This window comes from Populus nigra, chromosome 3 (assembly GCF_951802175.1).
Source record: "Populus nigra chromosome 3, ddPopNigr1.1, whole genome shotgun sequence".
NCBI lineage: Eukaryota > Viridiplantae > Streptophyta > Magnoliopsida > Malpighiales > Salicaceae > Populus > Populus nigra.
This window is the reverse complement of record NC_084854.1, coordinates 10,211,039-10,237,615: the sequence shown is the minus strand read 5'-3', so window position 1 is coordinate 10,237,615 and position 26,577 is coordinate 10,211,039. Positions and strand designations below refer to the sequence as shown.

Below are 26,577 nucleotides of genomic sequence, written 5' to 3'. Positions count from 1 at the left end.
TATATTTAAATTAACCAAACTTATTGAGCTCATGTTATTTATAGGTGAATCAACCCTAATTACATGAATTAATAGCTCATTTCAAACACTTCATACAAAACTCTTAAATTAGGCAATTTATCCAAACATTCAAGTCAACACAAAACTCAATATAATTCATGTTATTTTCATGCTTAATTGCGTGAAACTAGTCCTAATTGCATGATTTCATAGTTAATTCTAACTAATTCATATAAAATCTTTAAATTCAGTAATTTTATGACCTAAGTCATGAGTTTTGAAGGTAAGTTCGAGTTGACTTTCTTTTTTAGGTTTTATTTTTAATTAATTTTTTTTATTTTCATCATTCGACTTCAGGTTATTAGGCCTTTAGCTTCATGATTTTTATCGTTTTCTTTTCTATGGGGTTATCTTGATTTCATATCTCGAGTTGCATGTTAGTTGAGTTAACTCGGGTTTTTTCTAAATTTTTTTATTGATTTTTTTCCAGTTTTTCATTTCATTGTTTTATTTATTTTTTTATATGAGGTTATCTCGATATCACAACCATGCCATAAATTTAGCATATTGACTCGAGTTATTTTTTTCCTCTTTTAAAATTTTTTTTTCAATTCGTCCTTCAACGTTTAATTTGCTAGTAATTAAGCTTCATATTTTTTCTCTCTCTCTTTATAATATTATCTCATTCTCATTTAATTTTTTATTTGTTATCAAATAAGACCATTGAGACCTTTTAAGAATATTTAGAGGGTATCTTTTTATAATATTGGCAAATATTTAATTTTTTTATTAGTAATTGTCAATTTTTGGGTTTTTTTTATTGTCGTTGTCTTTTTTTATAATTATATATTTAAATTAACCAAATTTATTGAACTCATGATATTTATAGGTGAAATCAACCCTAATTGCATGAATTAATAGCTAATTTCAATCAATTCATACAAAACCCTTAAATTAGACAATTTATCCAAACATTCATCTCAACACAAAACTCAACAAAACTCATCCTAATTCATATTATTTTCATATTTAATTGCATGAAACCAACCCTAATTGCATGATTTCATAGTTAATTTTAAGTAATTCATACAAAATCTTTAAATCCAATAACTTTTTCAAACATTTAACACAATACAAAACTCAACAAAATCCAACCTAATTCATCTTATTTTCAACCTCAACCCTAATTGACTTAATTTACATTTAATTTATCAAAACCCAACAATTCCTAAACAATAATTTAATCACAACTATACCAATTACAAATTAAATATAAAACCCTAATAATATAGGATATTTACGTTACTTTTTTGACTGAAAAGTGGTGGTTGTAGCTAGGAAGTGACTAATTTCTTTTTTTATCGTGTTATTCCTTTAAAATTTATAATTTATCGTGCTAATTAAAAAGAAATCAATGCTAAGGCTCACTATCCTATGTCATTAGTCAGTGTACTTTTTCTTTTTGTTAACATTCTCATGTTACTTGTTTTTTATCAGCCAAAAAAAAAGAAGAAAAAGATGTGACAATCACTAGTTAATTAGCATAAAATAACAGGAAACAAGAATATTTTAATCTTACAATTATTAATTTCCAACAACTACACTTGCTCTTCCACAAACCTGTTTGAAAATTTCCAAGAATAATTAAAGAAAATATAATAAGAATTCAGAAAAATAATAATAAAAAATCCCTTAAAATCCAAACCCAAGCATTGAAGTGAGAAAAAATAAAAATAAAAGAAAATCATAAGATAAACAAGGAGCTAAATATTATCCTCTGCTCTATTGTTGCTTTGATGGTGGGCGTGTATTTTTTTTTTGTGTTACCATGAACTCATTTAAATTAACACCTAGTTAAATATGATATGATTATTTTTTAAAATATTTTTTATTAAAAAATATATTAAATAATATTTATTTTATTTTTAAAAAATTATTTTTGATATTATTAGCATATTAAAATAATCAGAAAACATCTAAAAATATTAATTAAAAAAATAATTTTTTCAAAATCGCTTCCAAAACTCAATTCTAAACCTACCATTTGTTACAGTATATATATAAAAAAATTGTAGTCAGCCACGATTAGCATAAGCTTCTATGTTAGAAGAAATCAAATGAATTAATACTGCAAATCATCATTTATTACAAGTCACTTATTTTTCATGGAAAATAAAGTCTCGTTAAATCACCGCAACACGTGTCGTCAAGATGACAGGGAAACATCCATTTTCATTGCAAAACCAATCCTATTCCTAGTTGTTGCGTTGTCTTTTCGGGGCGGTTTCTGTTTTCTTCTTCTCTAGAAGCCAGTCCAACATAGAGCCCACTTATCACCACCAACTCATGCCCTTGCTCGTTATGATAGGCCGGAAGACCAGCCCAATCCTGGATTTCCCCCCTCTCTTCATTTGGTCCATGCCGCAAAAAGTCTCATCTCCCATTTTTATTTTCAAATCCTTGACCATTGTGAGATATCTCCCATGTTTATCTTAGAGGTTACAATCTTTCCTTAGTCATTCAATTCTGACATCTAGGTTTCAGCGTCTCAGCAAAGGCGGCGGCGACGGCGGCTAAGCGCTAACGATAATCTGGTCAAGAAAACTGTATAGAGCCTTCGAGCTCGAAGACTGGTGTGAATATATAGGCATCAAGAATTGAACAATTCTCCGAGCGTGTTACAGGAGACCATTATGGCCGGCCCTGGACTTGTTCAGAATGAGCAAATTAATTTGAGAACTCCACGGCACCGATATTCAAACCCGTCATTTTCTTTGATTTGATATTATTTCCTTTCACCGGAAAAGAAAGCGTGCGTGTCCATTTTCATGAAGAAATTAAAGAAAATGTATCTTTTTTGAAGACTAACTTTTATTAAGAACCAAAGTTGTTCTTGGATTATACCTTCATCCTTTTTCTTGGTTCCCACCTGTTAATTAGGGCCTTCCGAACTTGAAGAGAACAAAGGGAAGGTCGTAGATTCCCAAAGATATGATCGTAATAGGATAAACATAGCATATGCAAAAAGATTGACATTTTCAACATTAAATCTTTGGTCATTTGCCATTTCTCTTGTTGATCATACTCCTTCCTTTGGTCTAAGATTCTATAATCTTTTGATGGTTGATAGATCCCTATTCAAATTCCACTCAAATAAATATTATTCGCCATTTCTTACTAATTAACTCCCATACTCCTGCATTAGAATATAATCTGATGCTCATCAAGTTTTTTTTTTTTTTTAATGTGGACTTGACAAAATGCTATATTCAATATGTTTCATATAGGAAAAAAAAGGTATTAAGCAAAACTGTGACATAATGTTTTGTTCGGTCAAGTCTTATCACATAACGTTTTAGTGTATGAAATCAGTGGGATTTTAAATATTGGACCGAAATTCCATGTTGCATGTGTATATACACACACACGCACACAATAATAAGTGGTCTAAGATCCTCCTAACATGGGAAAAATTGTCTCTAAGCCAGGCCCGTTGAATTTATTCTTGGTAAGGCAATTGGGCACCCAACGTGAGGCTTAAAATGTTTGGTAGAGAATGCCAGCCGTACCAGTCGATTTTTCTTTCTGCGTGGGACATGTAAATGCCTCAGCGGGAAACCACAAGAATAAAGAATATATTAAAAGACTAAACTATTGATTTGCTGCTTAGCATGCATGGATTGCGATGACTGATGTGTGCTGGTTTGGAGCTGAGCTATCCCAAAAACATACCTGCTTCATTGTCTGTAGGCGTGTCAGTGCATAATTTACTGAAATAATTAGTCTTTTTTCTTCTTTTCTTCCTTCTTGGGTGTGCATGAAATGTTGCTCGTTATGATTGAGGTGAAGACCATTAACGTTGTGATTCAACATAAAATTATGATTCCTGATCTAAGGGTATAGGTAGTCGCAAAACGCCAAGAGGCTAGACCTACAAAATTTGTTTAAGAATCAACACCGAGGAGATATAGAATCCAAAATCCAAACTATCATTGGTCCACATTCGCAAATGCACCCCCCTTGTTTCCTGAAGAACTGTCACGTAACTATATATTCCGTCCACTTCATGCTCAGGGCCACAAATCTTGTAGGCTAATATCCAACAATGAAGTCCCAACTCCCCACAGCTGAAGTAACAGAGCACACGGTTGCATAATTGATCTTCTTCTACATTGCTTTCACCGACAGTAGTACCATGCAATAATTTTCTTGATCGTGCCCTAACTCCCACAGGAAGGAAACTGGGTTCCATATGCTACTTTTAAATCTTTTCATACCAAATACGTGACAATTAACAAGTGTCCCTTGCAGCATTGTCCACACATGGAAATCTTTCTCTACTGGCGAAAAGTCATCATGCGAGGCTCGGCATATAACCGCGTTAAAGCAGCGTTGGCTCATCCTGAAAACAGAAGTACGTGCTTATCATTTCTCTTGTTGTCTTCTTCGTGGCTCCAAATCTACAACACAACTTTATTTAAAAAAAAAATAATAAATAAAGTGTTGATAGTTGGTACAATATAAAGTGGCATTCTCCTCCGAGAAAGAAAATGGCTCTGCCGTGCCAGCTATCACCTCTCCCTTTTCCTTCATTCATGTTTTCCATGGAAAATAAATATTAATTTCTAGAGAGAAAATTGTCACAACGTAGGCCAAGATCCATGCCTAGGCTTGACAACCCTTTCTCATTGTGAATCTAGACTTTTTAGTTACTTTAGCTCCCCAATCCTTCCTTTACCCGACATGAAATCTGGAGCTTGTTAATCAAATTTGCCCTTCTTTTTGTTTTTCCTAAAGTGCCCTTTAAATCCTATCCATAAGCCGCGTCACTTCAAGATTAGAATTATTATTATGGCATACTTTAACATAATTAGAAAATGACAAGGCAAAGTACCGACTACATCTTAAGGAAGAACTCGAGAAGGTTATGAAAACTTTTTCTGATTACGCCCCTAGGTGGTTCCATGCTTGCTTGCTTGTTTTCCCATTCTTAAATCCGTGGACAAATTCCTGTATGCATAAGTTCATGCATCAATTTTTTCGTACTGGAGTATGATTTTTGTGAAACTTATGGGAAAGGGAGCCAAAAAAAACAAAGAAATCCACCAATTTGACAGAGAAAGAATTGGAAAGGACCCTCCCCTGTGCACCAATCTATCACCACAAGAATTGGTGGAATTTGTTCAAATTATCTTGTGCTCCATAATAGAAGATTGCTCCATTTTGATCAAATGAATAGTGATATATAGTGGCCCATTGCACAAATAATGAAGGGAACTGCATCTTCATCTCTGCATACTTTCACGAAAGGATGACATTGGAATTGACAAGGAACCTTTATTCTTTGTCTTGCCAAAACAACAATGAATGGGGCTTTACATGACAGTTTGTCAAGATCTGCTACCTAACACCTAGCCATCATGTTTCACTTTCTCTATCCTTCCCCTCTCATTGCTTACGCATCAATTCCTTCCCTTGGCAATTGATAAATTAGGCAAGGTGTGGTCACAAACTTGAAAAAAAAAACCCAGAAAAGAAAATAATAACTTGGAGGATACAATTGGATCCTTCCCAAGTGCGCACCCTTGATGCTAGTTAGCAGCGTAGATTTAAGGCTCATCACAACCCAAGGCCCACACAGTCATTCATAATTGAGAATTGTAATGGGAGAAGAGCATGTGGGTCACAGTTGCAGAGGAGGATGATGAGAAGGGAAAAATGGAGGAAGACCCTTAAAGTAAGGCGTATAAGAAAATCCCACATGGCCAAGCCAACCACACCACATGCAAATAAGCTTATCTGTTGATCATATGATACTACTCTCATTATTTAATTAACATTAAGATGGATAATAATATTAAACATTGAAAAAAATTGGAGACCTAATATTATCCAGTACCGATTCACTTCCAATCTTCGCAGCAGCCCACCACCACCGCTTATGCTATGCACCAGCAACAATTTGAAGATAAAATAGAAATACTTTCAATCCAGAAACCAGCCAGTAAAATACTTCATTTTCTATATCATTTAATCTTCTTCTCTTCATCCTCGTCTTCTTTCTTGATGCCGTCCTCATAGTCACAACCTTCTTTAGGACTCTCCAAAGCTCTCTTCTCTTGCTCTTCCTCTTCCTCTCCCACATCCTTCAAATTCTTCTCTCTAACACATTCTCCACTCTTCAATTTCATCTCTGCCTTATTCTTCAATGCCTCCAACAATTCAATCACTGCCCTGTCCTTATTTCTCCTGTTCTTGATCAATAACTCACTTATATCAGCAGGAGTCATCTCTGCCTTGTCAATAACCTCTTCCAATTCCTTCAAAACCCCCTCATCCAAATCACTTTCTGCATTGCCCAAGTAATTCTTCAACAAGATCCTCAATGCAGGAAATGAACAGTAGCTCATGAAAACATGCATGTCCATTCTACCACTCCTTAACAATGCAGGATCAAGTTTGTCAATGTGGTTTGTTGTGAACACGAAAATCCGCTCGCTTCCACAACATGACCACAACCCGTCAGTAAAATTCAATAACCCAGATAAAGTTATTGAATTCCCTCCTTCATCACCAGTGCTAACACCAGGCCCAGATCGCATTTCTGGGTCACAGTAACTCCTCCCAATAGAACTACTATTATTAGGACTACCCTTCTTCCTATTACTCAAATCAATAGAACAATCAATGTCCTCAATAACAATGATAGATTTTGAGCTTGTTTTCATCAAAAGTTTTCTAAGTTCAGAGTTATGGTGTACCTCAGTCAATTCAAGATCGTAAATATCATAACCAAGATAATTAGCCATGGCAGCAATCATGCTAGATTTACCAGTACCAGGAGGTCCATAAAGCAAATAACCTCTCTTCCAAGCTCTACCTGTCTTTTGATAAAAAGATTGACCATTTGCAAAATCTTTCAAATCTTCAATGATCTCAGCTTTCTTGACAGGGTCCATAGCCAGAGTCTCAAAAGTACTCGGGTGCTTAAATGGCACTGACTCCCAAGGATGCCCTCTTGAATCCAAAGACCCACCTCTTGAATTAGTGTACAAAAGCCTGTCCTCGTTTTTCCTCCTCATATCATTGGCTTTCTCCATAATGTAATCAAGATAAGAATCAAGAATCAAAGACTTGTCCTTTTTCTTGATACGTAGAGTGAAACCTCTCTTCTCGTCAGGCAATGGACGCCAGGAAAATGTCTGTGCTTGTCTTTGAGTCACAATATGTTCCCAAAGGACAGTAACACCATTGAAGGTGTCAAAGATAGTGTCATTGTTTGTTAGGCCAAAAGTTATGGCACTTGAATTCAGAGCACGAGTGAGGCTCAAACGGCTGCCAGAGATGGTGACACAGGAGCTTAGATAGAGTTGGACTGCGTTGTAGAGCTCGTTGGTGTTGACTCCATCAATTTCTGTTATATCAAAGTAGCAATAAGAAGTGAACATGTTAAAGACCCGGTTGAAGAGTTTCAGAGTTGCAAACCGGAGCTCTGGTGGGAATAATACATGAAGGAGACTTTGACAAAAGGCCAACACACCAAGTATTGAGGCCAAAGAGCCCCAATATTCTTTCATTCTGCTGCTCCTTTTTGTAAAGGATTGAGAGAGGTGGTGCTTAGTTTTTTGGGTTTTTTTATGAGAGGGGAGAGGGAAAGAACCAAGGAGGTGTTTTCTTTCTGTTCTCTCACTTTCGAGGAGGTTTTGTAAAAGGGTCTTTCTTGCTTTAATTTATAGGGACTGATGGGCCTTGGGATTTTGAGGGGTTTCTCTGTAGAGACTGGGGGATTTGTGGAGGGAGAGATGGGAATAAAGGAAAAGGAAGGGCACAAAAAGGGCAAGGGAAAGGAAAGGTTTTGAGATGTGGAGGAATTGGTGGGCCAAGATATATACAAGTACAAAGAAAACAGCAAGGTAGAGAGGGGAAAAAACAAGAAGGATCTTGGAGTCTTGAGTTGGAGAAGATCAGAGATGGGTCCAATTTGGTGTTCGAGGTGTTGGGGACTCGAGTGATTCACAGGAGATTTTGCTGGACCATTCTTGTTTTTAACTCCCTTCCAGTACTCTATTATGGAGGATTTGAAAAGGTCCTTTGCTTACAGGAAAAAAAAAAAACTGAGATGGATCGTGAAATGAGAGAGATGATATTTCAAGATGCATGAATGGGACAATGAATGAGGCTGGACAGCAGACCTGCGGTTATGTTATCAGAAAAGCAAAGCCATAACTATTTGAGTGACATCATTTTTACCTATTTTCATTAATCCGACGGAGATTTGGCAGGGATTAAATACAAGAGAGATCAGAATTCAGTCACTAAACGGAGAAGCAAAAAAAAAATACAAAAAGGAAATTCAAAGGGCATCGTGATGTATTATTATTTTTATCAAGTGAAAGGTTTTTTCAAGCACATGCCCTTACCTTAAGAAGTTATCCCGTGTTTGATTATAGAGATTAATTTAAACTTAATCGTTCTAACTGCAAATCTTCTTGCCATGCCTAAAAAGTCAGAGAGCAATGCGTGTTATTGACCCAGGATGTAGGCGAGGAAAGGATAAATAAGAAATATATATATATATATATATGTATAAAAGGATGTTCAAGTTAGCTTCCACACACCTCAATTAATCACACAAATTTTAAAATTAATAAACATATAAACATTCAATAATTATTATATTAGCAATTAAAAACGCATTTGTGGTGAAATAACAATAAAAAAAAATCAGAGTGAAATTGCTCGGTACTAACAAGGATTGGGTTATTCTCATTTTTATTAGTTTATTGTTTATATTTAAATCATTGGAAAATCGAATGTAATTAATGGCTGAAATTTGAAATCGAATGTAGTTATAGTGAGATTTGAAAACATTAGGCATTGCTGGAAAATCGAATGTAATTAAATTAATGGCGAAGAGCGAGGGCTGAAGGTTTTTAACTTTTTATTCAACCCCATTGGCCCTTCCAGGCCCACGTGACGAAGCTTGTACGTGCAGTACTATGGTTATCCAGAATAGCTCAAAGAGTTGTACATATATCAGTGATTCGCAAGTATTGAGTGTATCTCTTTTAAATTATAAAATTATTGGATATAAAATTCAATAAAAAAATATAAAAAAATAAAAGAAAATAATAAAGAAAACAATAATATATCAATATTATTGAAATCTACAAGACAAATGTAATATGAAAAAAAATTATCAATAATAATCAAAGCAGGCTATATAAACAATCTAAAAATAAGTGAGTCTCCATATCTATAGCTTGTATGGTCCACTGAATTCATTATTTTTATATATATTATTTTTGTTTGTAGTGCGTTATTTTATTAGTTTTTTTTTTTACAGCGTTAGAATAAAATAAAAAAAACTTAAAAGAGTTAGTCCCAAGTAAATCTCTTCCTTTTCAACTAGAATAAAGTTGTTACACAGAAATGGAATATTTATCTCCCTCATACGCCTACTAACCAATGGCCAGTTAACAGGTAACTTACTGCAAGGGTTCTGTCATAAAGTTCCCTTGATTAGTTGAGAAAAAAGATCTTCAAAGATCGAGGTTGATGTCTAAATAAACAGGTTATTCTCTTTCCAGCCATTGGATTTTACCTCCTTGGTTTAAAGCTCTTAATCCTGGGATTTCATCCTAATCTCTCTCGAAAGCAGCTGTCTAAATCTTAAAGGGCATCTGGTTACCGACCCTTCTCCACAACTGCGTGCAGAAGAAGAGCCTATCTTCTTAGCCTGTCCGAATCGTCTGAGACAGACACCCTTTTTTCACCACTGTCTCCTATGCGCATTGTCTTAATAATTACGTACCGACATGTTTGGTTGAATATAATGGACCGCATAATGTAGTGGTCACTTACAATTCTATATTTGGTTGTGTAATTTTTAAAATTGGAATATAATGGGCTATGACTACTTATTACATCATAAACATCGTGGATTAAACTCTAATTCTTAATAATATAGGGATAAAAAACTTTCCAATAAGAATTAATTTGTAAATAAAAAAAACATAGGGATTATAAAAACTTTCCATAATAATGCTCTCACACACATATAATTTGTATGTACATAAACTTAATTAAACAAAATGTATAGTATATATATTTGTTGAAAAACTTAGTACGTGTAAAAAGAATGCAAAATACATTGATGTGTATCTTTTATCCTTCAAGAATTTATTCTCCACTCTCCACTACTTGATGCAAATTAATTGTATGGAAGCATCCTCCTAGAATTCAATAACATTACCTTGAGAAGTTGCGCTACAAATTAAACTTAATAAAAGCGACTTGAAATTTCTCCACCAAAAACAAGAACCTAAAACTCTAGAATAACAAAAGGAAAAGCATGATGAAAACTAGAGGAAAAAGAATGCAGAAATGTTGATTTTTGATGCTGGGAACAACCCCCTCCAACTTCTATGATAATCAGCATGTTTAGTAATGTGGTAGTGGTTGTATTTTAAAGTGTTTTTCGAGTCGAAATGCATCAAAATGATATTTTTTTATTTTTAAAAAATTATTTTTGAAATCAGTGCATCAAGACAATCCAAAACATACAAAAAAAATTAAATTTTAGCAAAAAAAGGAATTTTTTGGGAATGCGGTTTGTACCACGTTCCCAAACGGTTTCTAAATTCTGGAACCAAAACTGAAGCATAAATAATTCTATTAATTAACAGAATTATTTTTTATTATTTTGTAATTTTTTTTTATTGGGTTGTCACAATATAAAATTTTTTTTGACAATGATTTGGTGTTTGATTTTGCAAAAAAAAAACTTTATGTTACTATTTTCACAAAATTTAAAACAAAACGACCAAAACTGAAAATGAGTGAAAAATGAAACTACTTTTTTGGTCCAACATTGTTCATTCATCACTTTTTGTTTTTTTTTTTTTTTTTGGGGGGGGGGGGTTAGCCTTGGGATTTTTCTTAATTTGTATTATGGTCATTTTAGTTTTGTAATTATATGTTTTGGTTAAAAAATTCATTTCATTCACATGTCTCTATATTTGAGGGATAAGAGAAAGAGAGAGAGAGAGTTGTCAAAAAATGAGAGGTAAAAGAAAGTAATTAGTTTCTATATTCTGATTTTCAGTGTTGATAAGTTTCAGTCAACGAAAAATATTTCATTGAGATTTATTTTATTTTTCATCTTGTAACATCAAGTAGATTGAGAAAGAATTTTTTTTTCAGCTTGATTTTGTGTTTTTGAATCAATTTAAAGATCTTTTATGTTGAAAGGTTAATTAATTGAGGTTTTAATGGATTTTTAGGTGGTTAATTTTAGGTAAAATGAATTTTTAGTTATTTTATGTTCTTATTTTTTGGCAACTCTCTCACCGCTGCAATCTAGAGTAATAGATGACATGTTGTATTCACTTTTTTTTTTAAGTCATCTTTCTTTTAATATAAGAAAAAAAAAAAAGGAGGCCTAGCATGTAGACCACCCAAGCTTGGCTTGCTTTTGTTCTTGTTTTTTATTTTTAATTTTTAATTCATTAAAACAGATTAGTTAGAAATTAGTTTGAGAAGTTTTTATCAAATAACATCGAATTTTTAATTTTTTTATAAGACCATAGCCTTTTTTATTATTATTAAATTGGCAGACACTCTTTTAGCGCAACCTTTCATGATGGTTTTTTTAAAATTTTATTCCATTGCTAATTTGTTTCTAAATATTATTTGATTAAATACCATTTATTTATTTTTTAATTTTTGAAAAATATTATAATATCTTGTTTATAACATTAGAAAAGACTCTCTTTTTTTCATCTTTCATGATGATTTTTTAAAATTTTATTCGATAACTTTAATATTCATTTCAATTTTTATTGTTATATAGTCAAATAAAAACATTCCAAAAAAATAAGTTGTTAAATCTACTAAGATTTATGAGCATGTCGCAAGTTAATCTGAATTAATCTGAATTGATTTAAATCGATCTAAAATATTATAATCTTTATATATATATATATATATATATATAAAAAAGATTAAAACAGTTGATATATTTAATTTAAAACTCAAGTCAAATAATTACCTAAGTTTTCGGGTCACCATCAGGCCGCATTTGGTGACATTGTAAAAACAATGCCCACGGAATGCACATGTGGTGTATTGCTAATTTGCTATTATATTTCTCAATGCATCCACGCCAGCATTAGCAGAATCCATGTAAAAAAAAACAAAAACCATACAAAAAAAGACATGTCAAATGAAACATGTTGAGATCAAAGAGTTTCAACCTTTCAATTTAAGAGATTCCTTTCTTGTCATTATTTCAAACTTGATGATTAGTTAATAACTCTCGATATGTTTTATTAAATGAGCGCATAAAATTTTTAGCATGCAATAAAAAAAAACTTTTCTTACTACTATTAAAATATGTTGGTGATAACTATACTTTTTTATGTTAAATTTTTTTTATTCGACTTGCAATGAAAAGTAGATTAATAAACTAGTGTTTATCTATTAAGAAAAAACAAGAAAATATATGCGTGTTAATTTGAATTCCTTTAAAGAAAAACTCTGACCATGCTAATTTGAAAAATTATTTATATTAAAAAATATTAATCAAAATTTACCATGTGTTTGTAAAATCTGTCCATTTCAAATCAATTATTTGAAAATTAATCGATAATCATCTTATAATTTAACGCAATTTAGTCCAACTTGGTTAAATTCACTATATGATAAATTTTGACCAAATCTTTTAATAGAAGCCTATACAGGATTATTTTGAGAGCCTTTGCAATTCCTTTGATTAGGAGGTTTGATTATCCATCCATTTATCCATGTTATTGATGACTATTAACTAATTTCTAGATATATTTATTTTGTTTTGTTTTTTTAATGAGAAAAAAATTATAATTAGAAACAGAATCTTTAATGGAGACCAGTCTCACAAATCAAACAAGATGTAAGAAATCTATTTAATTTTAACATATTAAAAAAAAAAGATAATGTGTTTAAAATAATAAAGAACAACTATTATTGTTTATTAATATAAATATTCGATCAGTTTACACGTATCTTAATTTTCAGTAAATTATAAAAAATACATGTATAATTGCAATGACTTTTTATAAATTATATAAAATCAAGAATTAACACTACACAACCATAGATAAAGTGGTAAGAACCAGCTGGTTAATTTTGTTGTCCTCTTCTGTTTTGCCTGTAAAACTGTACAAGTGAGAGACATGTGGAGAAGAGAGAGTCCAATCGGTTTGATAGCCCCGAGCTCTGTAGTTGCATGGTATGGTTTTAATCTAAAGAGAATCCTTATTGGGGCTCGTCTCTTCATGTCTGGTCACCAGCACATGCCCACACTTGCAAGCAAAGGTAAATCCAACCCAATAAGCAAAGCAACCCATCTCTGTCTCTCACACAGTAATTTCTGCCTGCTACTATTTTGTTTCAGCATGGCCATCATCAACATGGCCGTAGCGATAATGCTGTCTGTTACTTCCTTCCACCTTCACGTAAACTAAATAATTGTTACAGAAAAAAAACAAAAAAACAGACAGTAAATACCTGAGTAGTAGCTGTAGAGATACAGACAGTTTGACCGTACGATTTTATGCACATGTAATCCAAACAATGCTTCCAATGATACTGTACAATGCCAGCCAAACAGTCCTTTACTGTCTGCGCATACAGCAGCGAGCGTGCATCCGTCGGGAAACCAAGGGGCCAGGGAATTTAATTTTTTTTTTTTACCGAAGGTTAGGAGAAAATTACACGAATTGGATGTAAAAAAAAATACATATCCAACAATGGCCTCCATCTTAAACAATATATAGAACAAGAGTCCTTATTGTATACATTAAACATGTTTCTGATTTTCTTTATTAAGGAAAAAAAACTAAAACTGAAAGTCAAATAGTATTATGATAAAATTACCCTTAATCATCAAACTTTGAATTAGATGTTGGGGCTATAAGTTCTTTTCACCATAATCAATTATTATTTTCAAATATTTTTATTTTTTTGTGCATAATTAAATGACTTGGCTACCTCTTATATAGAGAGGAAATTAAAATTGACTTTTTAGTCTTTTTAAATTTTTTAAAATTATAATTACTTAATTAACCTTTTAGTGAAAATCTACTAAACTATCCTTTTCTATTTCTCCTTATGATTTTTTGGTTAATATCAAGTTGACTCAAGAGTATTTTTATATTTGACTAACTATTAAATATTATTTTAAAAAATAACTTATCGGTGTGGGCATTGCAAGTGTCATCGAGTGGGCAGTCTTTGCGCTCTTCACGTGACATGTATAAGGTTGTCCTGTAACCAAACTTTTCCTTTCAAGGTGTCGCTTGAATCATCTTAGCGTCACCTCCATGATGAGGAGGTGCACATGGCAAACATCTCTTCAGTCTAGAGCCGATAGCTTTTTTTTTCTTTTTCCTTTTTAATTTTCGCGCTTTCCTTTTTAAAACTTAAAGTAATACTTCAATTTGTTATTTCTTTATACTTGGTCCCTATTTTTTTATTTTTTTATTTGGAATAATTTATAAAATTAGAATTCCTTTTTAATTTCACCCCCTTCAATTTATTATTTTTGAAATTTGATCATCATTCTTTTGATTAATATTTGTTTTATTTGAGATAGTTTTTTAAATTGATTTTTTTTACTATTTCATCCCCCTTAACTTTTTTTTATATCAAATTTGATTTTTATTATTTTGATTGCTATTTTTTTTCACTCTAGTAATTTTTTTATTTCATTCTTCAACATTTAATTTGTTGGAAATTGAGCTTCTTTATTGAGCATGAGTCTAGGATTTCATGCATTGCAAGTTTTATAGATAAACTTAGATTTAAGAGGTTTTTTTGTTTTTTTTTTCTTTTTTAAAACTCGTGTTTTTTTTTCCAGTTTCACCATTCACCATTTATCCAATTATAGATTGAGCTATGCTATTTTTATTTATTTGCTTTCTATATATTTTTTTATAGATTTCGAAAATAAATTGGATTATCTTGATTCTTTTTATTTTTTATTCTTTGTTGAATTTATGTTGGAAAATTTTTAAAATTTATTTTTTTCTGATTTTATCATTTAATATTAGATTGATTAGAAATTAATTTTCCTTTTCAGTTTCATTTTTCAAGGTTGGAGTTTTTGGGTTGAGATTTGTGATTTTCTTCAATTTTCTTTCTATTTGTTTATCTCAGTTTCATCACTTAGACCATAAGTTAACCTGAGTTGGCCCAAAAATTTTTTTAGGTTTGGTTTTTTAAATTTAATAGTTGTTATGTTATGTCCTTAAACATTGAATTGTTTTGAAATAGAACTTCATAATTTTTTACAGTTTGCGTTCCATTAAGTTATCTAACTCACATGATCTGCGTCGTAAGGTTTGGTTAGCTTGCTCGATTTTCTAGTTGTTTTTTTGTTATTTTATATTAACATTTTGTTTCAATTTCATCCATCTACATTTAATTTGTTTGGAGTTGGAGTTTGATTTATTTTTTTATTTTTTTCTGTTGGCTCACCATATCTCATGACCCGATTTACATATTTAGCATGTTCACTTAGATTGACCGAGCATTTTTTTCTTTTTTTTTTATTTGATTGCTCAGAACCCTAACTTCGTTAACTTTTTTGTTTGGGTGACCATTCTTTTCTTTTTTTTGCAGGTTATAGTGATTTTTTTTGTTTATTCTCTATTAACTTTGTTATCTTTTTTTTTCTTAATCTAATTAGATTATACCTTCTTTTCTTTCTCTACTGGGTCTATGTTCCAAGTTGATTTTTTTTTCTACTTCTTTAAAACATGTTTGTGTTGCAGTGTAGTGCAGGTTATAAATCTAGTTTTTTTTAAAAAACATTAATTATGAATAGTCTAATAATATAATAATATGAGGTAACTTTACTATGCAATTTTTAATAAGATTTTTACAAGTAAAGAGTTTTCTTTAAGAAAAAATAAAATATTGATTATATCTTCCCTGTTTCTTTTAAAAGTCCGTTTGTTTACCTTTAATTTTTGTATTTACGGTGTAAAAAACACAATAAAGTGTTTGGTAATATACCAAACTGCGTTTTATAATGCGGAGGCCACTAAAAAATTGAGTTTGAAACGTAGTTTTTGTGAAGCAGTTTTTACATGTTTTATATCCAATATTTATACATGTTTTTTGCTACATATAAATCTCAACCATAATTTTTACTAAACACGTATCTAAATTCAAATAACCACATCTAACCACACTTTTTTAAAACTTATTTTTTTTAAAACCACAACCACAAAAATTATCTAAAAAACAAACACACTATAATAGTTGTTTGGATCTGCTGTTGCGGCTGCGGTTAGAATTAAAAGTTGTATAGTCGATCAAAATTAGTATTTTGTTTATAAACACAAAACATTGAATATAACTTTATATGTTAGAAAGAAACTAGTTTATAGGAATGCACCATGCCGGTTGAATTAATTTTTTTTGAAATGTAACAAGATTGTAGAGAATTATTCAACATTGTATTATACTCAGTCTATCAGACAATCTTGAAATTTTTTAATAATAATAAAAGTAAAATTAAAAAAATAAAAATAAAAAAAGGGGCTAAATTGAAAAAAAAAAACTTTCCCTGTTCAGTTCCATAAAAAAATCTTGATTTCTTAGTGTAGAAAATAATTCTAGCAATCAAGATTTTCAAAGTCAACGTTTGGTTAGGAGGGTCAGGGGTTCTTTCAAACAAAACAAAGCTAGTTCACTGTAATTGTATCAGTGAAGCTGTGTGGGTTCATGTGGCTTCGCTCGACAATGTGAGTTCGGGAGTCTTTGTTTTTATGATTGAATTTTATATTATTTTTGTATTGAAAAATTATTAAATTGATATATTTTTAATAATTTTAATGTATTAATATGAAAAATATAAAAAATTATTATTTTAATATATTTTTAATCAAAAAATACTTTAAAAAATAAATTCTACATGTTACCAAACACACCAATGTCACTTACCGCCAAGCTACTACGCCTTCACTAAAATTGCTACCTCTACTTGACCAACATTCAAGGAAAAACAACTTCGGTTTCATTTGATATATAAGATATAATTATAGTAACTCTTGTATCTTCTTAATAATTTATTTATTTAATATTTATGGTGGTGGTTTGGATGTCTAACAATTAGAGAGTGTTTATTTATATGATTGCTTCTAATTTTAAAACAAATAACATAAATAAAATGTTTGGTAAAATATAAAACGTTGTTAATTGTGTAAGATCCACTATAATTTACGTTTTAAATACAGGTTACCCGAAAGCAGCATCAATCTGCTTCTCTCTTTGTGCCGCATATATGCAGAGTGAATTAATTCACTCTACACTGTTCACTCTCACTCTACACTATTCACTTCTTAAGTGAGTGAACAGTGGAGAACGTCTCCACTGTTCATGGCCGGATCGGGTTCGGTCCAAACTTAAATGCATTGGATCGTGTCTGAGTAAGTAAAAAAAATCTAATTTTTTTAATTGTGTTTTACTCGAAAAACTAGTGTTTAATATTATTCAATGACACTACATAAATTAGAAGGAGATCGCATGATGACGTAACATTTGCAGAATTTGATCGCAATCTAATTTTTTCCTTGATGATATTTTACCTAATGTTGTTGCACACTTAAGAAACCATAGAAACTGTAGTAATTGTCGGTTGGATTTCGTACGTGATAGAATTGTAGATAGTTTAATGAAATAATAAAAAATATTTTATATACAGTATTATTTATTTCATGATATAATAACAGTAGTTAAATCTACAATATTTAAATTAAAAACCATCAATATTAATATATATCTTTTTTAGTTATTTTATAACCTCAATTTAAAAAGTATTTTTAACCAAACACATTAAACTACTTTTTATTCAATCTTAATTTCAACTACAGTTTTAACCAAACATATATAAATACCAAACTAACCTCAATTAAAAGTATTTTTTATAAAATAACTTTTTTCAAACCACAACCACAAAATCTATCACAACACCAAACACACTAAACTTAGAGTTTTGTTAATATTTAAAGGGATGCCAATACTATACAAAACAACTTTAATATTTTGATAATTTTATAAATTTTTAATTGTTCAGCTAAGACAATTAACATTTGACCGTGGTAGCTATCTTTTGCCCTCTTTTTTTTTTGTATATTAGTTGATATTAGAACCAAAATCAATTATAATTTTAGTGATTATATACAAACGGTTAAGAGTTTTTAGATGCAATCAAAACCACAGGGTGCTAGAGTTGCCAAAGATATTAAACCAACACAAGCAAAGGGTATAATTATGGTTTTTCTTTTAATATTTTATCTACATAATATTTAATATTTTGGTATTTTAGACTGTTGAGATTTTATAATTTTTAAATATAATAATTTATCTTATTTAGGATTTTGCTAGCATTTAAATGACTGTTATTCTAGTAAATTTTGATAATTTTTTTAAAGAATTTATTCTTATTAAAAAAAATGCTTTACATATTTTGACACATCAAGAGAACACGTGTCGTTTACACCACGCTAGTAAAGCGAATAAGTGGAAGATTTGGCACATCATCATATTTTTATTTTTTGGCACCCTTGTATTGAAGGCAAAATCTCCAAGCCATCTCGTCCCTCTATCCTTCAATCCACTCCCAACTAGGATGAAGGACATTGTTGGGAAACTTCAATCATAAAATGAAAACAAAGCTCAACACTATTCTGGATGAAGGATCTACCTTCTTATTAAACAAACTTGACGTTATATAGCTTTAAAGTAATAACAGGAAAGCTAAAAGAAAGCTTATGTTTAACATTACATCCACTAACATGGTTAGTGTAAATTGACCGTTAACAGTCCCAGCTATCCCTAAAGACTATGGATTTTATTAACAGAAACAAAGACTGAGTAAACAGGACTCAGTAAACTCCTAAAAACAAGTAACAACTTGTCAATCCCTCCCCTAAACTAACTGTGATACCCAATCACTTTAGCTTAGCTGCCTTGCAAATGCCGTTTTGACTTCTAAACTTCTAGAAAGAATCCAACTTCAATGGTTTTGTCATTACATTTGCAGTATGTGCCTCAATTATACAATGCAACAACTCAACAATTCTATCCTTAGCAAACCCTTTCAAGAAATGGAAACGTACATCAATATGTTTACTTCTCCCATGCATGACAGGATTCTTTGACAATTTAATGGTGGAGCTATTGTCATATATGACAATGGTACCCTTCTTCTGAACATGTCTCAACTACTCCAAAACTTTTCTCATCCATACTACCTAACTTGCACACCCAGCTACTGCCACAAACTTTGCCTCTATAGTTGACAATGTAACAATTTGTTGTTTCTTTGAAAGCCAAGACACTTCTCTAGAACTTAAAAGAAAAACATAATTAGTAGTGCTTTTCCGGTCATCTAAGTCATCAGCATAGTCAGTCATTTGAACTCCCCTTCTTGTACATGATTCCATAATCAAAAGTACCCTTCAAGTACCTCAATATCGACTTGGCAACTTGTAAATGAAGCTCTGTAGGTTTAGTCATGTACCTGTTGATCAAGCTTACATTGTACATTATATCTGGATGAGTTGTCGTGAGATACATGAAACTCCCAACAATTTACTTGTAATACGATTCATCAATTACAGCTCCATCCACATCCTTGCTTAGCTGGAAACCTGGAACAATCAGACTATTAACTTCATGACTTTCTAGCATTCCAAATCGCTTCAAAACCTCCACTGTATATTTCCTTTGGTAGATGAAGATACCATCGGATTTTTGTAACACTTTGATGCCGAGAAAGAACTTTATTTTTCCCAGATCAATCATCTAAAAAACCTACATCATTGAATACTTGAAACTACTTATCATCTCTTCATTATCACTAGTATAGATTAGATCATCAACATAAACACTTACAATAAGTATTTTACCTTCTTTGCTCTATTTTGTGAAAAAGAACTACTCATTTGGACATCTTTTGAATCCCTCACTGACAAAGTAAGTCTCTATACGGTTGAACCAAGCTCGTGGAGCTTGCTTTAAGCCATATAGAGCTTTGTGCAGCTTGTAGACCTTGTCCCCACTTTCTTTGATCTCATAACCCCTTGGTTGCTCAACATACATATCTTCATTAAGCTCACTATAGAAGAAGGCTGATTTCACATCTAACCGGAATATTCTTCAGTTTCTTTGAGCTGTCAGAGCTACTACCATCCTCATAATTTCCATTCTCGCCATCGGAGCATAGACCTTTGTGTAGTTTATTCCATGTTTTTATGTGTACCCTTTAGCCACTAAACATGCTTTGTGCTTCTCAAGTTCTCCATGCTCATTATATTTAGTTTTATAGATCCATTTCACCCTAATTTTCTTGGCTCAATAGGCAACGTAACCAACATTCATGTCTTGTTTTTCTCTATGGATTTGATTTCGTTGTCCATGGTCAATCTTTAGCTTACATCCTTCATTGCTTCTTTATAGTACAATGGATCACTTGACACCATTGGTGTTAAATTACCTTCATCTTCAAATAACCCGAGACCCTCCTCATTAATATAATCCCTCATCCATGGTGGAGGCTCTCTCATTCTCTTACCATCTTCATTATCCTCAACATCTCTATTATTTAGAGATACATATCCTTCTCTCTTACCACTGTTAGTCTCATTTACATCTTCACCATCATTTTTAACTCCATTAATATTTTCCCGCCCTCACCTGTATTATCATCTACTCCCGCTATAGCATCATTCCCCATTCTAAAACTATCAAAATTTGTTCTTTATAACTCTCATTCCAATCCCATTGTTTCTCCTCTTCAAATATCACATCCCTACTCACTACTATCTTTTTTATAATAGGATTAAATAGTTTATAGCCCTTGGATTCCTCACTAACACCTAAAAATATACACAAAACTTCTATTGTCAAGTTTAGTTCTTCATACCTCTATCACATGAACATGTGTTATGTAGGTGAAGACTCGAAAATAATCAACAGAAGGCTTCATTCCACTCCATGCTTTTTCTAGGGTATTGTTTTGACTGCTAAAGTTGGATGTCTGTTCAACACATAATTGCAATTTACTGCCTTTACCTAAAATGTTTTTGGGATTTTCTTCTCAGATAGCATTGTATGAACCATGTTCATTACTGTTCTATTCTTCCGTTCAACCATCTCATTTTATTGGGGGTGTAGGTAGTTGTTAGTTGCCACTTAATGCCATTCTGCTCATAGAAATTGTTGAATTCAAGCGAGGTGAACTAGCCTCCCCTATTTGTACGCAAACACTTGATAGGAAAACCTGTCTCATTCTACACTATCTTTTTAAAACACATGAAATGAGTCAATGCTTCTGATTTCTCTATCAAAAAATATATCCATGATCTTCTGCTATAGTCATCTATAAAACACAAAGTGTACCTTTTGTTGTTATTACATATAGGAGCGATTGGACTGTAAATATCTGCATGGATGAGATCCAATATCTAACTTGCTCTCCAAGAACTCTTACTCGGTATAATATCACGGTGATGCTTGCTAACAATGTAGTTTGTGCACATCTGAGACAGTAAACTCGGGGAGGCCACGTACCATTTTTTTGCTCTGCAAAGTTCTCAAACCCCTGTAACTTAGATGTCCATATCTGCGATGCCAAAATTGTGATAAATTCTGTGAGCTCGTGTGAAGACACTTATCATGTTGTTGCTGAAACATCATTTGTGATTAAGCAAACATAATAAACATCCTATTTGTACTCATGTTGGTCTCAATGATCCAGCTTATAAAAAGGTGGTAGATCTTGCATACCCCTTCCTAAATTAGAATTACCAAGCCTTTCTTTTGAAGCTACCCTATGCTCAAGAGGTTATTCATGAGTTCTAGAACATAGTATACCTCGAACACAATATGATTGATCCTATTTAAGAGTAGTTTCACACTCCATTTGCCTATCACATTCATCCTGGTGTTGTTTTCTAAACTGACCAATTATTGAAAACTATTATCAATCTCACTGAACATGGTTCTATTACTGAAAACTGTTATCAATCTCACTGAACATGGTTCTATCTCCACATATGTGATTGGAACACCCTGAATCAAGGAACCATATATCTTTTCTTTTAGCTCTGTTCATCTTTACGTAGGACATCAATAACCTCTCATCCTCCTCATCAAGCTTGGAATAATTGGCTTCTTTGTTCCAGGAGAGGTACTCATACTAAAAATGGCCTAGTTTGTGACACCGATAGCATTCAATTGTAGCTATATTGAAACTGGTACCATCACTGCCTCTTCCTTTGCCCCTATAAGCAATACGACCTCGTCCTCTACCTTTCCCTTCTTCAAATGCAACCTTCCAAACCTATTCTTCACCACTATTTTTTCAAAACTTCTACTCATACACAATTAAAAGGCTTTAAAGTTCATCCACATAGAGATTATCAATATCCTTTGACTCTTCTATACAACAGATAACGTGGTTAAATTTCTCTGTGAGAGTACGCAGAATTTTGTCCACGATCTTCACATCCTCTATCTCTTCTCCATAGACTCGCATCTTGTTTGCCACCGTCGTAACTCTAGAAAAATACTCTGTCACTCCTTCACCAGAATTCATCTGTAGGGTTTCAAATTCTTGTCGGAGAGTTTGAAGATGAGACTTCTTGACCCTTGCATTCTTTTATAACTTGTTGGATTTCATACGTGATAGAATTGTAGATAGTTTAATGAAATAATAAAAAATATTTTATAAACAGTATTATTTATTTCATGATGTAATAACAGTAGTTAAATCTATAATATTTAAATTAAAAACCATCAATTTTATATATATCTTTTTTTTGTTATTTTATAACCTCAATTCCAACCACAATTTTAACCAAACATATATAAATACCAAATTAACCTCAATTAAAAGTACTTTTTATAAAAGAACTTTTTTTAAATCACAACCACAAAAACTATCACAATACTGTACCAAACACACTTTAATTATTCACTTAGAGTTTTGTTAATATTTAAAGGGATGCTAATACTATACAAAACAACTTTAATATTTTGATAATTTTATAATTGTTCAGCTAAGAGAATTAACATTTAACTGTGGTAGCTATCTTTTGCCTCCATTTTTTTTTTCTATAATAGTTGATATCAGAACCCGAAATCAATTATAATTTTAGTGATTATATACAAACGATTAAGAGTTTTTAGATGCAATCAAAACCACACGGTGCTAGAGTTGCCAAAGATATTAAACCAACACAAGCAAAGGGTATAATTATGGTTTTTCTTTTAATATTTTATTTACATAATATTTAATATTTTAGTATTTTAGACTATTGAGATTTTATTATTTTTAAAGATAATAATTTATCTTATTTAGGATTTTGCTAGTATTTAAATGACTGTTATTATAGTAAATTTTGATAATCTTTTAAAGAATTTATTCTTTTAAAAAAATGCTTTACATATTTTAACACATCAAGAGAACACGTGTTGTTTACACCACGTTAATAAAGCAAATCAGTGGAAGATTTGGCACAACATCACTTTTTTATTTTTTTGCACCCTTGTATTGAAGGTAAAATTTCCAAGCCATCTCATCCCTCTATACTTCAATCCAGTCCAAACCAGGATGAAGGACATTGTTAGGAAACTTTAATCACAAAATGAAAACAGAGCTTAACAATATTCTGGATGAATGATCTACCTTCTTGTTAAACAAACTTGGTGTTATATAGCCTTAAGAGTAATAACAGGAAAGCTAAAAGAAAGCTTACATTTAGCATTACATCCACTAATATGGTTAGTGTAAATTGACCAGTAACAGTCCTAGCTATCCCTAAAGACTGGAGATTTATTAACAGAAACAAAGACCGAGTAAACATGACTCAATAAACTCCTAAAAACAAGCAACAACCTGTCAATCCCTCCCTTAAACTAATTGTGATACCCAATCAGTTTATCTCAGCTACCTTGCAAATGCATGTTTGACTTCTAAACTTCTGGAAAGAATCCAACTTCAATGATTTTGTCATCACATCTGCAATCTACTCCTCAATTCTACAATGCAACAACTTAACAATTCTATCTTTAGCAAACTCTCTCAAAAAATGGAAACGTACATCAATATGTTTACTTCTCCCATGCATGACAAGATTCTTTGACAATTTGATGGTGGAGCTGTTGTCACACATGACTATGGTACCTTTCTTCTGAACATGTCTCAACTGCTCCAAAACTCTTCTCATCCATACTATTTAACTTGCACACCCAGCTACTGCTACAAACTTTGCCTCTGTGGTTGATAATGTAACAATTGGTTGTTTCTTTGAAAGCTAAGACACTGCTCTAGAACTTAAAAGGAAAACATAACCAGTAGTGTTTTTTTGATCATCTAAGTCACCAACATAGTCAGTCATTGGAACTCCCCTTCTTGTACATGATTTCATAATCAAAAGTACCGTTCAAGTACCTCAATATCCACTTTGCAACTTGTAAATGAAGCTCTGTAGGTTTAGTCATGTACATGCTAATCAAACTTACATTGTATATTATATCTAGATGAGTTGTCGTGAGATACATGAAACTCCTAATAATTTACTTGTAATACGATTCATCAATTACAAATTTACAGCTCCATCCACATCCTTGCTTAGCTTAAAACCTGGAACAATTGAACTATTGACTTCGTGACTTTCTAGCATTTCAAGTCGCTTCAAAACCTCCAGTGCATATTTCCTTTGGCAAATGAAGATACCATCAGATTGTTATGACACTTTAATGCTGAGAAAGAACTTCATTTTTCCCAGATCAGTCATCTCTAAAACTTACATCATTGAATACTTGAAACTGCTTATCAAGTCTTCATTATCACCAGTATAGATTAGATCATCAACATAAACACTTATAATAAGTATTTTACCTTATTTGCTCTATTTTGTGAGAAAGAACTGCTCATTTGGACATCTTTTGAATCCCTCATTGACAAAGTAAGTCCCTATGCAGTTGAACCAAGCTCGTGGAGCTTGCTTTAAGCCATATAGAGCTTTGTGCAGCTTGCAGACCTTGTCCCCACTTCCCTTGATCTCATAACCCCTTGGTTGCCCAACATACACATCTTCATTAAACTCAGCATAGAGGAAGGCTAATTTCACATCTAACCAAAATATTTTTCAATTTTTTTGAGCTGCCAGAGCCACTACCATCCTCATAGTTTCCATTCTCGCCACCGGAGGGTAGACCTCTGTGTAGTCTATTTCATGTTTCTGTGTGTACCCTTTAGCCACCAAACATGCTTTGTGTTTCTCAAGTTCTCTATACTCATTATACTTAGTTTTATAAATCCATTTCACCCTAATTTTCTTGGCTTAATAGGCAATGTAACCAACGTTCATGTCTTGTTTTTCTATATGGATTTGATTTTGTTGTCCATGGTCAATTTTCAGATTGCATCCTTCACTGCTTCTTCGTAGTACAATAGATCACTTGACACCATTAGTGCTAAATTACCTTCATCTTCAGATAACCCGAAACTCTCCTCATTAACATAATCCCTCATCCATGCTGGAGGCTCTCCCATTCTCTTACCATCTTCATTATCCTCAACGTCCCTATTATTTAGAGATACATATCCTTCTCTCTTACCACTATTAGTTTCACTTACATCTTCACCATCATTTTTAACTCCATTAATATTTTCACCACCCTCACCTGTATTATCATCTACTCCCGCTATAACATCATCTTCCTATTCTAAATCTACCAAAATCTGTTCTTCATAACTCTCATTCCAATCTTATTGTTTCTCCTCTTCAAATATCACATCCCTACTCACTACTACCTTTTTTATATTAGGATTAAATAGTCTATATCCAAGGATTCCTCACTAACACCTAAAAATATACACATAAAACTTCTATTGTTAAGTTTAGTTCTTTGTACCTTTAGCACATAAACATGTGCTATGCAGCCGAAGACTCGAAAAAAATCAATAGAAGGTTTTATTCCACTCCATGCTTTTTTTAGGGTGATGTTTTTTACTGTCAAAATTGGACATCTGTTCAGCACATAATTGCAATTTACTGACTCTACCTAAAATGTTTTTGGGATTTTCTTCTCAGAGAGCATTGCATAAACCATGTTCATTACTGTTTTATTATTCCGTTCAGCCACACTATTTTGTTAATGGGTATAGGTAGTTGTTAGTTGCCACTTAATGCCGTTCTGCTTATAAAAATTGTTGAATTCAAGCGAGGTGAACTCGCCTCCCCTATCTGTACGTAAATACTTGATAGGAAAACATGTCTCATTCTCCACCATCTTCTTAAAACACTTGAAATGACTCAATGCTTCTGAATTCTCTATCAGAAAATATATCCATGACCTTCTGCTATAGTCATCTATAAAACACAAAGTGTACCTTTTATTGATATTGAATATGAGAGCGATTGGACCGTAAATATCTACATGGATGAGATCCAATATCTGATTTGCTCTCTAAGAACTCTTACTTGGTATAATATCATGGTGATGCTTACCAAC

At 32.1% G+C, this 26,577-nt stretch overlaps 1 protein-coding gene across 1 annotated transcript; it reads right to left on the bottom strand.

Moving 5' to 3' along the window:
- Nucleotides 1–5,784: 5,784 nt before the first annotated feature.
- LOC133688509 (AAA-ATPase At5g57480-like) lies at nucleotides 5,785–8,171 on the bottom strand. Its single transcript, XM_062108007.1, has one exon. The coding sequence runs from the start codon at nucleotides 7,575–7,577 to the stop codon at nucleotides 6,027–6,029; it is 1,551 nt and encodes a 516-aa protein (XP_061963991.1). The 5' UTR covers nucleotides 7,578–8,171; the 3' UTR covers nucleotides 5,785–6,026.
- Between the last annotated feature and the right edge of the window lie 18,406 nt (nucleotides 8,172–26,577).